This window comes from Scyliorhinus canicula, chromosome 22 (assembly GCF_902713615.1).
Source record: "Scyliorhinus canicula chromosome 22, sScyCan1.1, whole genome shotgun sequence".
Lineage (NCBI taxonomy): Eukaryota > Metazoa > Chordata > Chondrichthyes > Carcharhiniformes > Scyliorhinidae > Scyliorhinus > Scyliorhinus canicula.
Genome location: NC_052167.1, coordinates 7536310 through 7554384, shown reverse-complemented (window position 1 = coordinate 7554384; position 18075 = coordinate 7536310). Strand labels below are relative to the sequence as shown.

General features: G+C 42.9%; 1 protein-coding gene across 2 annotated transcripts in view; it reads right to left on the bottom strand.

Annotated features, from left to right (window-relative positions):
- The window catches only part of sec24c (SEC24 homolog C, COPII coat complex component), a 74166-nt gene that overhangs the window by 40115 nt on the left and 15976 nt on the right, over window positions 1-18075 (bottom strand). Inside the window, exons 2-7 of one of the 2 annotated variants that reach the window (XM_038782678.1) lie at window positions 16171-16373; window positions 10193-10325; window positions 9251-9411; window positions 6387-6836; window positions 1963-2087; window positions 629-697 (exon numbers count right to left, since the gene is read on the bottom strand). In XM_038782678.1, coding sequence (XP_038638606.1) covers window positions 629-697; window positions 1963-2087; window positions 6387-6836; window positions 9251-9411; window positions 10193-10325; window positions 16171-16336 — 1104 coding nt within the window. In that variant the 5' untranslated portion in view covers window positions 16337-16373. The remainder of the gene's footprint in view (window positions 1-628; window positions 698-1962; window positions 2088-6386; window positions 6837-9250; window positions 9412-10192; window positions 10326-16170; window positions 16374-18075) is intronic. The other variant, XM_038782679.1, reaches the window with a different exon arrangement.

Genomic DNA, 18075 nt, shown 5'->3' with positions numbered 1-18075 from the left:
CACCACCGCCTCCCTTTAATATTACTGTTAACATGCAAACCACTAACACAAAAAAAACAAGGCAAATATTACAAGAAGGTCGCTGGCTCTAGTGTATGATTTGGGAAACAATGAAATAAATGTTGAAGAGCTAAAATGATCTACATTCTTTTGAAAAGGATACGGATGTAGGCACAATGGGAAAGAACAATGACATTTAGCGGAAAAAGTTAGTCAATGTCGCAAATTAAAGCTAGGACCACAAATGTTCACCAAGCTGAAGTAGCCAAGTTTACATCTGATTTCTAACAATATAATTATATCCACTACTGTCTGTAAGGTACCAAAGTAGATCACCAGGATAATTTGTTAAAACGTTAACCAATCCAAAAGTTATTTGGAACTGTGAGAAAGATTTACACTCTAAAAGTTCACCTGGAATGAGTACAATTTTGTGTCCAGTCATTTAACTGCTGCAATAATGTGGTATTGTAAAGTAGGATGTAGAAAGCAAAGTGCAATTACGCTGACACGATTTTGTGACCTTACAGCACATACCCGGCATATGGAAATCGACAAGCCTTTTGGAATTAAAAGCAAAGGCAGCAATGCAGAGGGTAACAGCACACATACATACAAGCAGACTTACTGGACTAGGAATTGCATCTGGATCTATTCTATGTCTTGTTTTCTGTTGAGGTGGCAGTTCATTAAGTTGCTTAAAAAGACACAAGTGAGCAGCAAAACAAGAGAGAAACAGAAGAGTAACAATTGTTACTTCTACCTTCCCACACTAATGGTGCCACATCAGCAAGCCCTTTAACTTACGTTTACACATACATCATTGCACATGCAAACTGTGTTATTCAGTTAAACTGGTATCTGTTCATCTTAATGCAGTGTGCAAGACACCTCACATTTCCACAGCTCAATGTTAAAAAGCTCAGAGCAAGATTGAAAGTTTTTGAAAAAGTATTCTGGCAAGAATGGTAATTTCGTAAATAAAAAATGTCAGCTTCTCAACTTTGTACTTGTCTAGTAACTGTAACTCAGAAAAATTAGGCAAAAGTTTTGTTTTAAACAGAAATACAGCAGGATAGTATACATTCAAGCTATGATTGAAAGGGCTGGAAAGGAGAAAGGAGCCCAGAAAATGGGCGCACCAGGAACAGGCTAGACTGCTCTAGCAGAGTTAGGGTACCTACCACCACAGTTCACAGAGGCAGGACACCAAGATAAAGCAGAGGGGATTGGGGCCAATCCCTGTACACTCATTTACATACGCCAACATTTTAGTGCAAGAACTATATTGTGATTGTGTGTTACAAGCGGGTTGCATTACTCAGGCAGTAGTGAGACTTTACTGTGCATCAATACAAACTTCTAAACTGAAGGCGTGCAAACAGGTTGAGATAAACATATGTCAAGAAAAATATATGGAAATTACATTCAGGTCTCCCCAACACATTTTCAAACAATAGGCAGATGCAAGCCAATCTTTGTTACACACAATTTAGAACAGAAAATGAGAATTTATTTCATTCACTCATGGGACGTGGGTGTTGCTTGCAAACCCAGCATTTACTGCCCATCCCTAATTGCCCTCGAGAATAGTTAAGAGTCAACCACTTGCTGTGGGTCTGGAGTCAGATGTCGGCCAGACCAGGTTACAGATGGCAGATTTATTTCCCGCAAGGAAATTAAGTGAACCACTTGGGTTTTTAGGACAATTGATGACAGTTTCACATTGCCGTTACGGACACCAGCTTTCAATTTCAGAATTTTCACTGCTTTGAAATTCCTTGAATTGCTGTGGTGGGATCTGGGACTCTTGCCCCCAGAGCATTAGGCCCAGGTCTCTGGGTTATTAGTCCAGCAACATTGCCATGAGGCCACCATCGCCCCCTAAAACGTTACAAGCCATTCCACTAACACTAGAACACAGCAGCCAGAGGAACTACAGTTAAAGATCTTGGTGCTTACAGGGCTAGGAATGCTGTCTGGGTCCAATCGCTTCTGCTGTGGTTGGGGTTGGCTGCTGTAATTTGGTGTTCCAGTGTAAGGTGCAGCATAATTTGGCTGGGGCGCCCTCATTTGTCCAAATGAACCTGCAAGAACATCACAAATCAAGGAAATCTTTCGGTTTATCGTCACGTGTACCGAGGTACAGTGAAAAGTATACTTCTGCGTACAGTCCAGGCCGATCACTCCCCATATGAAAAACATAGGACATACAATAAACGCACAATGTAAATACTTGGAGCAGCACAGCTGGGGATCAGCAAAATAGAGGTACATCTATTCACAGAACCTGCTGTGCTAGTGAGGCTTGGAACAGGGAGATAGTACAGTTGAACATGTGGCTAAAGAGCTGGGGTAGGAGGGAGAGTTTTAGATATATGGATCACTGGGATGTCTTCTGGGGAAGGTGGGACCTGTGCAAGAAGGACAGGTTGCACCTGAACTGGAGAGGCACCGATATCCTGGGAGGGAGGTTTGTTAGCGCTGTTCGGGAGGGTTTAAACTAATGCGGCGGGGGATGGGAACTAGAACAGCAGGCCAGTAAGTGTAGAAACTGGGGGGAAAACGTGAAACGGAGATAAACATAGTGCAGAGTAAAATCAGGCAGAGAGAAGTCGCAGGGCTCAGTGTAGGTCTGGAGTGCGTTTGCTTCAATGCAAGAAGTATAACAGGTAAGACAGATGAACTGAGAGCCTGGATTACAGCATGGAACTATGATGTAATTGCAATTACAGAGACATGGTTAAAGGAGGGACAGGACTGGCAGCTTAACATTCCGGGATATTGTTGTTTTAGACGGGACTGAAGGTGAAACAAAAGAGGTGGAGAGTTGCATTGCTGATTAGGGAATAGATCACAGCTGTGTTGAGGGAGGACACATTAGAGGGATCTTGTAGTGAGGTATTATGGGTGGAGTTCAGGACAAGAAGGGTGAACCCACAATGTTGGTAGTGTACTATCGACCTCTCAACAGCCCACAGGAAACTGGGGAGCAATTGTGTAGTCAGATACTGAAAAGGTGTGAAAAAAGCAGGGATGTTGTGATGGGCGACTTTAACTTCCCCCATATTGACTGGGGATCCCTTATAGCCAACAGTTCAGATGGATGGCAATTTATTAGATGAGCCCAGGAGGGCTTTTTGATACAGTATGTATCAAAGGGGGCCATACTAGACTTGGTATTGGGGAATGAGCCAGGCCAGGTGATTGATGTTTCAATGGGGGAGCAGCTGGGGCTGAGCAACCTTAATTCCATACGGTTTCGAGTAGTCATGGTTAAGGACAAGAGTGGCCCGTGGGTGGGGGTGCTTAATTGGGCGAGGGCCAATTACATCCAAATTAAACAGGAACTGGGGAATGTGGATTGGGAGCGGCTGTTTGAGAGCAAATCCACGTCTGACGTGGGAGGCTTTTAAACGCCTTTGATTGAAGTGCAGGACAGGCAAGTCCCCGCAAAAATGAAGGATAGAAATGGCAGGATTCGGGAACCATTGATGACGATGGAAATTGCAAGCTTAGTCAAAAGGAAAAAGGAAGCGTACAATAGGTCTCAGCATCTAAAACTGACAAAGCCCTTGAAGAGTACGTGAAAGTAGGCAGGAACTTCATGGAAATAAGAGGGCTAAAAGGGGCCATGAAATGTCTTTCGCAAACGTGATTAAGGGGAATTCCAAGGCTTTTTATGCATATATTAGGAGCAAGAGGGTAGCAAGAGAAAGAGTAGACCCACTCAAGGACAATGGAGAGAAGTTATGCGTGGAAATACCAGAAGTGGGTGAAATCGTTAATGAGTACTTTGTATCGGTATTCACCAGGGAAAAGAACATGACGGATGCAGATGTCAGGATTAGGTGCGTGAGCTCTCTTGAGAACGTCAATATATCAAAGGAGGAAGCGTTGAGTATCCTAAATTGCATTAAGGTAGACAGGTCCCCAGGGGCAGATGGGATCTATCCCAGATAACTGCAGGAGGCAGAGAGAGAAATAGCTAGGGCCTTAACAGATATCTTCAAATCTACTTTTGACCACTGGAGAGGTTCCAGAGGACTGGAGACTAGCCAAAGTTATTCCCTTGTTTAAGAAAGGAAGCAGGGACAATCCAGCAAATTATAGGCCGCTGAGCCTGACATCAATGGTGGGGAAGCTTTTGGAAAAGATACCGAGAGACACAAAGTGTGCACAATTTGGAGGAAAATGGACTAGTTAGTGACAGGCAGTATGGTTTTGTATGGGACGGTCATATCTCACCAACTTAATTGAGATTTTAAAGAGGTGGCAAAGAAAATTGATGAGGGAAGGGCTGTGGATGTAGCTTATATGGACTTTAGTAAGGCGTTTGACAAGGTCCCACATGGCAGACTTCCATGGGATTTGGGGTGGGCTGGTTGGATGGATACAGAACTGGCTTGGTTATTAAAGACAGAGAGTAGCGGTGGAAGGGTGTTTATCTGAATGGAGATCTGTAGTAAGTGGTCTTCCGCAGGGATCAGTGCTGGGATCTCTGTTGGTTGTAGTTTATATAAATGATCTGGAGGAAAATGAGGGTGGTCTGATTAGTAATTTGTGGTCTGATTTGTGAATGACACAAAGTTTGGCGGAGTTGCTGATGGTGCCGCGAATTGTAAGAGGATACAACAGGATATAGACAGATTGGAGACTTGGGCACAGAAATGGCAGATGGAGTTAAATCCGGACAAATGCAAGGTAATGCATTTTGGAGGATCAAATCTAGGTATAAATTATAAATGGAAGAACCCCTAAGGAACATTAACATAGAGGGATCTGGGCGTGCAGGTCCACAGTTCCCTAAAAGTGGGGACACAGGGGACCAAGGTAATTAAAGTGATTAAGAAGGCACATGGCATGCTTGCATTCATCAGCCGGGGCATGGAGTACAAGAGTTGGTAAATCATGTTGCAGCTATATAAAACCTTGGTTAGGCTGCATTTGGAGTATTGGTGCAGTTCTGGTCACATTATCAGAAGGATGTGGAAGGTTTGGAGAGAGAGCAAAGAGGGTTCACCACGGTGTTGGCTATGAGGAGGCTGAATAAACTAGGATTATTTTCACTGGAAAGATGGAGGCTGAGGGGAGACCTGGTAAGAGGTCGACAAACCTACGAGAAGCACAGACAGGGTGGATAGTCAGAGGCGTTTTCTAAGGATGAAAGAGTCAATTACAAGGGGGCACAGGTTCAAGATGAGAGGGGGAAAGTTTAAGGGAGATGTGCGGGGTAAGTTTTTCACACTGAGAACGGTGGGTGCCTGGAACGTGCTGCCAGAGGATGTGGTGGAAGCAGACACATTAGCAACATAAGAGGCATTGGGATGAGTCCACGAATAGGGAGGAAATAGAGGGATATGGACTGAGTAAGAGCAGAAGGTTTTTTAGTGAGGGCATCATGATCGGCACAGGCTTGGAGGGCCAAAGGGCCTGTTCTTGTGCTGTACTTTTCTTTGTTCTTTGAGTCAGACCAGTGCTGCTGCAAATTGGATGTTCCAAACGACATCTGGTTTTGCACAAATTCACTGACAAATGAATAAAAGTATATTTTTAAACAGGATATACAGAACACATGGAACAGAAACAAGATGTTATACACTCATCATGATGGAGGCCATTCGACCCTTCACATCTGTGTCAGCTCTTTGAAAGTTAGCGAATTATTCCCACTCCCCTGCGCGTTCCCCAAAGTCCTGCAAATGATCCCTTATATTTTCCCATTCCCTTTGGAAAGTATCATTCAATCTTTCACCACTTTCTCAGGAATGCATTGCAGGTCATCATAACTTGGCACCTAGAGGGTGGTGCAGTAATCTGGATTGTAGTTGGGATGAAGCAGGAGGCTGTGCTGGGATATTAGGAATCTCAATGTCCGTGAATTGAGCACTGAAATCAGTATGTTCAACATTGGTGCATTCCTGGCAGCCTCCAAATAGTTTGATGAACATTAGCTCAAGACCAAGTGCCAGAAAGTCAAACATGCACAAGGGAAACTCACTTTCGCTGTATTCCTGGCCCGTTTCTTTAAATGGTCCAATAAAATGTGACAAAAATACTTAATTTTCATCTCTGAAGTTTCACAACTCCTTACTCTCTCCCCTTCAACCCATTTAAAACATAGTTCAATTAGTTTTGAACAGAAAATCTAACTTTAATTTATTTTTCCTTTTGCAGAAGCAGCAACCGAAATGATGCAGACACAAATCAGCGCATCCTAAAACTGGGAGCAAGCCAGGTAGGGCAGACCAGCACGAGTTGGCATGACCTGCATAACTTACATACAACAGTTGCTTATTCCTTTTCAGAGAAACATTTCACAAAGCAGCAAATAGGTAATCAACACTGCTTAAAGAACGGCTTCAAGTATTAAGCAACAGACTTACCGTTCTGTTGAGGTATGAATCCCTGACTAGGTTGTGTTGGATGCACTTGAAAGCCCTGAGATGGTGGACCAGGCACTACCCCTGGCATACCAGTGCCAGGTTGTGGACCCGCAGGTCTGTGATTAAGTTGGGGTGGGTAATGTCCTATTGGAGGCTGGGACGGGGGGAAGCCTGTCTGAGACGGTCCTGGCAGCGGTGGTCCATGCATTGCTGTTGGTCTTGGCACCCCGGCTGGAGGGGGGAGATTTATGCCAGTCAGACCCGTGGTTGTGGGAGGAGAGGTGAAAGTTGTTGCTGGGACAGTTTGCCCAGGGAAGGGATGCTGAGGAGGGTTACCAGCCTGGGGTATGTTTGTGGAAATATTCTGTCCCGGAGTCGAATATTGTGTATACACTGTTGGCCCCGTGGGTGGAAAACCTGCTGTAGTTTGATGATGAGAAGTTGGTGGCCCTGTGAACAAAATAAATGACAGTCAACTACATTCCCACAGAAGTATCCCAAAAAGTAAACACAATTGAGACCAGTTGAAAGATAATTGTAAATATACATGTACTGGCAGTTCCACAACCCACAGTCTGTGTCTCTGGATGAATGGACATTTTTAAATAAGGCTCGTATTACATCACAGAAAATGTACTCAAAAACTAAGATCCAGCTGCAGGTGGCAAATGGTGCTGTCAACAAATGAGATAATGAATTTGTCTTTTTAAGACAGCACCATATCTGCTGATCTTGGCTGTACCATAACTGGAACAGTTATAAAGGGCTGTAGAATCACAGGATCCCGCCAGTGCAGAAGGCCATTCGGCCTATCGACTCTACACAGCCCCTCTGAAAAGAGCGACCGACCAAGGCCCATGCCCCCACCCAATGCCCGTAACCCAGCAACACCACCTGTGTGCCAAGATAGATTACAGCGGATTCCAGAAATCTATTTTAAACGCAATTGAATGGATTTTATAACAAGAGCTTCTATTTATGCAGTTTCTTTAGAATTTACAGTGCAGTAGGAGGCCATTCTGCCCATCGAGTCTGCACCAGCCCTTGGAAAGAGCACTGCACCCAAGCCCACACCTTCATCCCATCATCATAACCCAGTAACCCCACCCCACCTCTCTGGACAATAAGGGCAATTTATCATGGCCAATCCACCTAACATCTGTGGACTGTGGGAGGAAACCGGAGCACGCGGAGGAAACCCACGCAGAAATGGGGAGAACGTGCAAACTCCGCATAGACGGTGACCCAAGCCATAAAAACAAACTGGGACCCTGGAGCAGTGAAGCAACAGTGCTAAGCACTGTGCTACCCTTAAACTTAAAATAGCTTGGTCAAAAAAGATTTTTCCGAGCGTTTGAAAAGGAAAGAGAAATAAAGAACTTTGGTCCTACCAATATTTAGTTGAAGGAAATTTGAGCGTATTCATTACTGGAATTCAGACAGGCAGTGAAACAATTAGAGTTGGGATATAGAGAGGGGCAGTGATAAGGCAGAATTAGGTGCTGTTAGGAGGCATACAAAAACTGACACCATAATTTTGGATGATGTCTCAAGGATTCCGCAAGGATCTGTGCTGGGGTCTCAACTACTCATTTCTTCTATTAACGGCTTGGATGAAGGAAAGAGAGCCACACAGTTAAATTTGTTGATGAACAAATATAGACAGCATTGTAAACAGTGCAGATGGTAGCATAAAGATGCAAAGAAATGTTGACAGATTAAAAAGCTGGGCAAGACTGACGAATGGATTTCAATGCAAGAAAATCTGAAGTCATCCACTTCTGGTGCTAAAAAGGAACACCATGATGTGGAGATGCTGACGTTGGACTGGGGTGGGCACAGTAAGAAGTCTTACAACATCAGGTTAAAGTCCAACAGGTTTGTTTCAACTCACAAGCTTTTGAAGCGCTGCACCTTCCTCAGGTGAATCACCTGAGGAAGGAGCAGTGCTCCGAAAGCTAGTGATTTGAAACAAACCTGTTGGACTTTAACCTGGTGTTGTAAGACTTCTTACTAAAAAGGATAGAACAGGCTAAATGGTGATAAACTAGAAACAGTTGAAGTCGAAGGTGGCGTGTAGGTCCAGGTACATCGAAAGACCAATGGAATGCTGACCTTCATATCAAGATAAATAAAACACAAGTGGATAGAACTTGTTTCAGTGAGAGAAAGTCCTGGTTAGACCGCAGCAGGAGTACTGTGAGCAGTTCTGGGTGCCACACCGGAAGATGGAAATATTGGCTTTGGATTGAGACCAGTGTAGATTTACAGAAACAATGCCTCGACATGATGGGTTAAATTTCAAGGAGAGTTTGCACAAACAAGGACTGAATTCCCTGGATTTCCGAGGCTACTCCTGTACATTTGCTGGCAAATGGTTGTAAAACAGCAAAGACAGAAATCTGCTTCTTAACCAACGAGGAGAATGAGATCATGCTTAAGTGAAAGGTTTAAAAGCGTTCTGATTATTAAGAAATATATAAGAAGGGTGCAAAAAAAAAAAACCAGATCAATATGTTTTATTTTGTGTAAAGTGGGGAAATGTTTCAAACAGAAATGCAGGTTGTGCATTGATCCACGTGTGGGCTGGACTGATCACCTTGCAAGGTCAAAATTCTAGCCGTGTAACATTTCAAACACTCACATTTCAAACATTTGTAAATGAGGTGACTCGTGTGGAACACCCACATTAATCATTTGGGATGAAAAGTCTGTTTCTGCATAGTGAATTTTATTGTAATGACAGGTAAAACTTTGAATATGGTTTTCAGTTTGGCAGTTCAGACTGATATATTTTAAACACATATTTGGTTGTTGAAGATGACTTCAATTGCACACAATCCCATCAGTTTAACATTGCTTACCATAACTCTGACTGACAGGAGGTGGTGCGTTATTGGTAGAAGCACTGATCTGCATTGCTGCCATCTGATTTGGTAACTGCTGAGCATTACTGGGCGGGGGTGCATATTGTTGATAGGGCATCGGCTGACCGCCAGACATGTACGACTGAGACACTGGAAACCTGCAGACGGATTTTAATAGTTAAGATTGCTGTATACACGTGAAGTTATTTCAATACAGTTAGTGGAAAGTTTACATCCTCACTTTGCAATTAAGCCAGCAGTCAGCAAAGTGACCAAGTCAGCAACATATGGAGCAATTATTCTGAACCCAGGTGTTCTAACTGCCTTCATCCACCTGCTTCTAAGAAGTACTGAGACTCTGTAAGGCTGCTTTTGTATTATCACATTTGGGTTGATGTAAACTAGTTGAAGGAGAAAGAAATTACTTCAAGAAAAATTAGTAACTGAAGGCCACTAAAGTAGTGAGGTATCAGGCTCTCTCCATGAGCCTCCCCACAATGGTTTGAGTACCCAAAGCGCATAATATATTTCCAGGCACAAAGAAGGGCTCAGTGTATGAAGAGTTAAGCTTGTTTGCTTTTCTTCTCTCCCAACCCAGTTTCATTTGACATGGAGACCTCATTGGCAGAAATTAGTTTGCTGAACATTGCTCCAGTTTGAAGGAGATGGAATTATTGAAGAGACATTAATCCAGGATGTCACGAAGATTCCCGCTGTCAACTCTAAAACTGCAGCAGTTGCCTCTTCAGCATTCAACAAGGAAGCAAAAATATTACATACTATTGTTGGAAACTATTTTTTTCAAATAGAAAAAGTACATATTTGGATGGGATATTGATCTTCCTTACTCATAAAGCTCCTTTGAACTCCAAATGTATTGGTCATTGTCGTGATATACATATTCTGGTCCAGTGCTTCAAGTACAAGTTGTGTACAAACCTTTGCATCTGGTCAGTCAGTGCAGGACCATTCTGTATGTCTCCCTGCCCATACTGGCTATAGGTTGTTGCGTGTGCAGCTGTTGAGGGAGGTAACGAGGTTGGGGGTGCCCCTGACACTGGCCTTAATGGACCTGCAAAGTACAAAAAAAGGCATTAGTATTTCAATCCCCATAAAATGAGTGAATTTTGTGATGCTGTTCGCACAACACGGAAATTAAAATTCCTCATCATGTGGAAGTAAAGTTAAAAGCTTTTTTTTTTACAACAAGCAAAATTTCACTTGTTGAAGAACAATAAACGGTTCTAAATTCAGATAAGGAAAGCCTGTGTAAAATAGACAAACTGTCCTCAAAGTATATATTTTAGATACAAGCACACAATCATTACATTTTAATGCAAAACTTAAAGATGATTGTAATGTTGCAGAAATCATTTTGTAGATTGCTATCCATTCACTTCTGTGACCCGCTGAAATGTGGTGGGGATTTCTCTAAAGGACTTTCAGTGCATGAAAATATTCAAAGGTAACATTAATATAGTGGGTAGTGGGGTTAGGGGGTGAATTTTAAAAACAGCTTAATCTGTAATGCTCATTGTGCCCAGTTCTGAAGAATTGACGGGTACCAAAGGCTATATCTTGCCAGATTTGACAAAAACTGGTTATTCAAAGCTCCCTCAAGTGATAAGAAGTAAAGTCATCATAGTGATCAAGTTGCTACCCCATCCCCGGTTCTATACCTTCCTCATGCAATCTCCACACCAGAAAATTCAGACACAAAAACTGCACCATCCATAATAATACAAAGCTTAGTCTTTGCAGAGTTAAAGCACCCCAGAAATATAGTGAATTAGCTGAAGCTCTGTGACCTCCTTGATTTAATATCTGCATAATATCACTGGAATCTGCAAATTATATCAACTCCACTCGAGATCTTCTTGGGACAAATCCTAAACCTGAAGCAACTTATGGGACTGGTTCCCCCGAGGGGCCTTTAAAGGGGTGCTGATAGGAGGTGGGAAGCAGAGTGCTTATCCAGGAGAAAGCTACTGCAGCGGGCGAATTGGAAGGTAAAGGACAAGGGAGGTGGAAGTTTCTGGAGATAGGAGAGGGGTTGCACCAAAGGGGATAAAAATTAAAGGAGGCATGACAGGAAGGAGAAGAGACAGGAGAGGACCCTGAGGAACAAAAGAGAAGAAAGCCAAGAGAGATTTTGCGTGCAGAACATGACCAAAAGGAAGACACAAATTGACACTTGGAAGCCAAAGTTGTGGAAATGGCAAATAATTGTTGTGGACAGAACAGAGTTGATGGGATAATTTTTCCCCTTTCCTCCTTTCCTGATAAATACCAACCAGGTTCTAGGGCAAGTTTAAATCATAAGAAAAGTTCATGTTTATTCATACAACAGCCAAAACATAAAGCAATAAAACATGTCACTCCCTCATGTGCACAAGATAGATTCTGGAGACAAAGCATGCGTTTCGGCTATTAGCAGAAAAACAAAAAGTAAATCACGTGTTAAAATTCACAATGAAAACATTGCAAGCCTAGATGGGCTCTCTCTCATAGTTCTTTGGATGAATAGAAGTTGGAAGACTCTGGGTTACCAGGCAAAGTTGTAGCCAAGATTCTGTAGGGACAAATCGTTGCAGGTGAAGATAAGTTTGCCTCTCTCTTTCCCTCCCTGCATTGACTGGAGGAATGTTCTATCTTGTGTCCTGGTGGTTTCCAAACTGCCTTATTTCTGGCGAGTTCTTGGAGTAATAAGATTTGTTTTCTGAAGTCTGTTCCGATCATCTGAACGGACCACATGATCTATATTTCCATCGCCACACAAATGATTCCAAGGTCAAAGCCTATCCAATGGAAAATGGATGGTGTCTGTCTACACCTGGCTGTGATAAATAGTTTTTTTCTGCAACTCTCCTTTTTAAGTGTCGGGTTTGGAGACAGAGAGTCTGGGTGCCTATTGATTGAGCTCCTGCTCATACCCAGACAACATAGCTGCAAATTCCACAAGTGGTTTTGTTTTTGAATATCTTCCACCTACAGACATTTACATCTTAACTTTACAGAAGCATATTCGGACACGAGCTAATCCATTGTCCACGCAGAAATCACAGGTCTCCTGACCTTGGGCAGCCATTTTGAATGTGCACCGTACACTTTATAAAGCCGATTTTTAATCAGTCCACATTTAAGTCCATATCTTGAAGGTGAGCAATACAATCCTTTACTGGGCACGGCAGATTACAAAAAATATACCCTGACAGTTAGTAAGAAATAAAGAGGAGACTCCAAGTTCAAGTCTGCGATGGGATGACGTTGACTTATAGATGGGGTGCAGTCCATTTGGAACACTGACAAACTGATGTCCTGGTTTTGTATTAGATGGGAAGAACACAGTTGACGCGCCGCTGATGATATACAGAAGCATGGAAACTAAAATCCAATTAAGATCAAGTTTTGATTCTCCATAGAGACGCATTGTACAAAAAGCTTTAACCATCTAAAGCCGATAATGTACAATGAAAAATTAATGACTGTGCAGAAAGATTAAAAATCTTTGCTCAACTCCTGTTGAAATATTAAATTGGTGAAATGCCCAGCAACAACACACGTAACTAAATAGAAAAATGAAAACTTACTCTACAAAAATGCAGAATCTAAAATTCACAAAGTTCTCTCGTCAAATAAGACAATTTGACCTGAAAGAAAATTTTGTACCGAAGCTCTGATCAGCAAAAATTAGACTTTCCTTCAGAAAGTGACTGGCAAAATTTAAGTACTGTGACACTGTGAGACAGCTGAAGCTCAGACATAACTTCAAACAAAAGTCAAAGATGCAGAAATCCTTGAAGATGCGGCCTTCCACTAGCCCTGCAAGGTATTAAATTCAAATTAAGGAAAAAAGCCGTGCACCGTGAATCGCAACGCAGCCGTGCAGCAAACCGTGACGGTAATCAAACACAGACATTTGTGTCACAATACAATTTCCATAAATTAGAGAGAATTTCAATTTCAGGAATGGTGCCTGATTTGAAAAAGCTTCAGGTCGGTAAATGCTCAAGTCATTCAAAAGCCACATGAAAGTGACATTAGCAAATGCTCCGTCTCCTAATATGTTGCAAACAAGGCCACAAAGGAATATCAAGCACCATCAAGCACACCTTACACATGCTTTTAATTCAATTTTAAATCCAAATCTTTATTATGCAAACAATATCAGTAATGCTCTACATCCCATCCTAATGGAAATCATTACTGACACACACTATGTCTGATGCTGCAGATCAAACAGAGCAGCAGTGCGAGGGAGCTCATTCTAATGTGGATAAAGTACGGAGTAAAATGGATGAATCAAAGACTGGGTACTGATAAATAATTACTAGTTGCCCAAAAATAGTGGCATTTCATAAACATTGGTGACAAAGTAGAAAACTGAAAAATGAAGGAGTTGGTAGCAGAATTAGGGAGGAATATGAACATACAGGTAAATAATGATGGTTTTTAATAAGCCCATAGGAAATAGGATAGTCGAAATGATGGGGGCACTCAGAGAGCAACGGAGGCTGAAATCAGATTTGCGAGGAACATGAAAATAATAATCTTTATTAGTGTCACAAGTAGGCTGACATTAACACTGCAATGAAGTTACTGTGAAAATCCCCTAGTCGCCACATTCCGGCGCCTGTTCGGGTACACCGAGGGAGAATTCAGTATGTCCAATTCACCTGACAAGCATGTCTTTCAGGACTCGTGGGAGGAAACCAGAACACCCAGAGGACGTCCACGCAGACACGGGGAGAACTTGCAGACTCCACACAGACAATGACCCAAACCGGGAATCAAACCTGGGTCCCTTGCCTGTTAAACAACTGTGCGACCTGAGGAAGGAGCAGTGCTCCGAAACCTAGTGTTTGAAACAAACCTGTTGGACCATAACCTAGTGTTCTAAGATTTCTTACTGTGCTCCCCCCAGTCCAACGCCGACATCTCCACATCAGTGTTAATGTAAGCCTACTTGTGACAATAAAGATTAATATTACTACAAATGACATGATTTTGTGTGATCTGGCACATTTATCTGGTGCAGATGGGAGGTGCAGGTTGAAACAGCTAATAAAAACCTGCACGTAAGACCCTGGGTTATATGCAAAGGAACAGGAAGACAGAGGTCAGAGTTGGAGACAAATCTACAAATCTCATTTATGGGAAGATATTAGATCCATGGAAAGCAAACAAAAATAAAATCACTGCAGGTATATCAAGAATGTGAGATCACAGTTGCACAGATTTTAAAAATTGGGGATTTATTTTCCACGGTAATGCAAAAGGCTAAACTCGGGCAGGCCTTACTCGATCGTGTCAAAAAAGGAAGGCAATGAGGGTAAACAGAAGCAAATGGTCTTCTGGCTGTGTTCCTGTACCCAGCTGTGGGTAAGCACGCTTGAGAAGTGGGTGAGGAAAAGAACGAGTGAGGAAGAGGGTAAGTGTGTGTGTGTGTGTGTGTGTGTGTGTGTGTGTGTGTTTGGGAGGAGGGGGGTGGGGAGCGAAGAGAGAGGAGGAGAAAAGAGGGAGCGTGGGGGATGGGAGGAGAAGAGTTTCAAAACCTTCTGCCTTACGATAAAAGCCAACTCTGGATGTATGCTGAAAACTGCAGAATCTCAATTACTAGGGGTCACGAGTTCAAGATGAGAGGGGAAAAGTTTCAGGGAGATAGACGTGGAAAGTTCTTTACGTAGAGGGTGGTGGGTGCCTGGAACACATTGCCGGCGAAGGTGGTAGAGGCGGGCACGATAGAGTCATTTAAGATGTATCTAGACAGATACATGAATGGGCAGGGAGCAGAGGGATACAGATCCTTAGATATAGACGACAGTTTTAGATAGAGGATCTGGATCTGCCTTACGATAAAAGCCAACTCTGGATGTATGCCGAACACTGCAGAATCTTAACTTCTCCTTGCTGTCCCCATCAATGAGGTGGACAGGACTAACTGATAACTCCCCCTTGTCCAGATAAAACCCCCGACAACGATAAACATTCAAACAAGAGAACAATATTTGAATACATTGTGTGGGGATTATGGCAATCACAAACGCACATCTGCAGATGCAGGAGGGACAATCAACCTGAAAACACAAAGTAAAATCATTCTGATGATATAATTCCCTATTCACACCCACCTTTCTGCACTTCCATAAGGAATGTCAGCAGAGATCCCTATCCCACTGCTCTCTGGGGAGATGGGCTCAAATCCCACCATAGGCAAATGGCGGAAGTTAAATTCAGTCAGTAAATCTGAAGTATAAAGCTAGTCTCAGTAATGGTGACCATGAAACTAGCAATTGTTGTTTGCGTCTGCTGTGCCTCAATCGGAAACTGATCAGCTTTCACAGACAAGAGTGTGTTTACATTTATAAAACAAGGCCAACTTATTTTATTCGCAGCTTTAATGCCTATATCTTTCCACATCACCTCCCAGCTACTTTTGATACTCGGCACTATTTGCCCAGAAATGAGCAGAGGACAAAAAAATAGAATTTTATGAAGTTTCTCTCAAAGACATTGCGAGTTTCCTGAGAAACTGAGGAGAACGGGAGCATGGTACAGGTGAAAATTAACTCTGCAAAAAGGTTAGACGGGCAAAGAGCAGAGTGGACCAGGTTTTGAACTAATTCTACATTGTACCATCTCTTCCTCCACACCCGCCCGGTGACAATGATTCGAACCTAGGGCAGCATAGTGACGCAGTGGATAGCACTGCTGCCTCACGACGCCGAGGTCCCAGGTTTGAGACCCGGCTCTGGGTCACTGTGAGTGTGGAGTTTGCACATTCGCCCTGTGTTTGCATGGGTTTCGCCCCCAAAACCCAAAAAGATGTGCAGGGTAGGTGGATTGGCCACGCTAAATTGCCCCTCAATTGGAACAATTAATTGGTCACTCGATTTATTTTTTAAAAATATACGAACCTTGTGATGCAGCTGTTGTTTCATAGCCTTGGGCAGGCCCGTTATATGGCCCATGTTGAGTGGTTGGAACACCGGCCAAATGCTGATTATTGTACCCAAACTGTTGGTATCCTTGGTAACCAGGTTGAGGCTGCCCATAAGATGCCATGTGACCCTGCTGATTCATCCTTATTTGGCCAAGTTCATCCCCAAACTGGTCTCACCTGAAATTAGAACAAAGAACTCATTTGCAACCGGATAATAAAATTCTCTTAAATTTCACTCTGCAACTTAATCGAGAAGAACCTGGTCCTTCCTGAGCTCTGCAGATGGTGCTTTGTACTGAAGCATCAATTCCATCATACCAGAGCCAAAATGCAGGGTCACCTTGATGCATTTCCAAGCTAACATAGACTGGAAGACACAGAGCGAGATGTCAACTTAAACAAGATAGGTAACATAAACACATGAGCGCAATGCTACCATTACAGGTTGCACAAAGGCTATTTCAATGGCTGAACTTACAGTTGACACACGATTAACACACCAGCACTTCACTTCAGATGGAAGGTCTTAGACCTGAAACAATTCTCTCTCCTCAGAGATAGAATACTCAGTCTTGTTGAGTATGTCCAGTATTTTCTGTTTTTCTTTCAGATTACCAGCATCCAGCAGTGTTTTGCATCAGTGGCTAAGTTTAAACAACCAGTTACCAAAATATTTTCCAGCTGTACAAACGGATAATTCCTACATCCTTGGATAGGCATTGAGGAGCGGAGCAAAAGCATTTTACAATCGGGGGGGGGGGGGGGCGCGGCATGGTGGCACAGTGGTTAGCACTGCTGCCTCACGGCACCCAGGACCCGGGTTTGATCCCGGCCCCGGGTCACAGTGTGAAATTTGCACATTCTCCCCGTGTTTGCATGGGTTTCACCCCCACAACCCAAAGATGTGCAGAGTAGGTGAATTAGGCACGCTAAATTGCCCCTTAATTGGAAAACAATTATTTTTTTTTTAAAGTTCAAATTCAAAATCTGCAAATGAAAACTGAGTGGGAAACATTTAGAGACTGGTAGGCTGTTGAGCAATTGGGTTTTGTCTGTTCTAACTGTCCCAGATCAGTTTCCTGTCCCACAACCTCGTGTTAAAAAAGGTTTTTCTTCATACCTGTAATATTATCTGCCTTTGTCCCTACCTCTCCCACTCTACCACCAAAACCCTTGTCTAAGCCTTCTGCATCGCAATATCACACTTGCAGAACTTTTCAAACTAACATACCTGCCTCAAACCTCCACAAGTTACAACTCATTTGAAATACGTCAGGGGGTTAAGCCCCTTGTTAAAAAGGCTGAAGCTCTGTCTATGACCCTCGAACAATAAGTGCTAATATGGTAGCTTTACAAAAACTGACATCTCGTTATCTCGGAAGAGATGCTAATGACCCCCTGCAGAGATCAAATTCAAAGGAAGCTATGCATTTCACAAGCCAGGCCTGGCCAAACAGAGCCGATTCAGCTACTAGTCCAAAGGACCCTACAATTTCACCTTAATGGTTGATGGTTAAAACATTAACGATCTCAGGGACCCAGACAAATAGACGCACACCCTTTGTCAAACCCAGAGTGGTGAAGTACGAGTCATGTGACACAAACCCATAGCTGGCGGAACCAGTCATAATTTCTTTTGATACTAAGAAACCTTTGTGTCCATTTTTTAAACTACCTAGCAGCAGCACAGCAAAGATGAATACATGGCCCCAGCAACACTGTTTCTACTGGACCTTTTACAGCATCGCCTACAAAACCGATTAATCTCTGTATGCCGATTTCATTGGGAAGTCAACTCCACTGTAAAAGTGAATTATCTAGCATTGGTTCACCCTACCAACCTCTGTGAAAGATATACCACTGGACTTTAGTTCAGGAC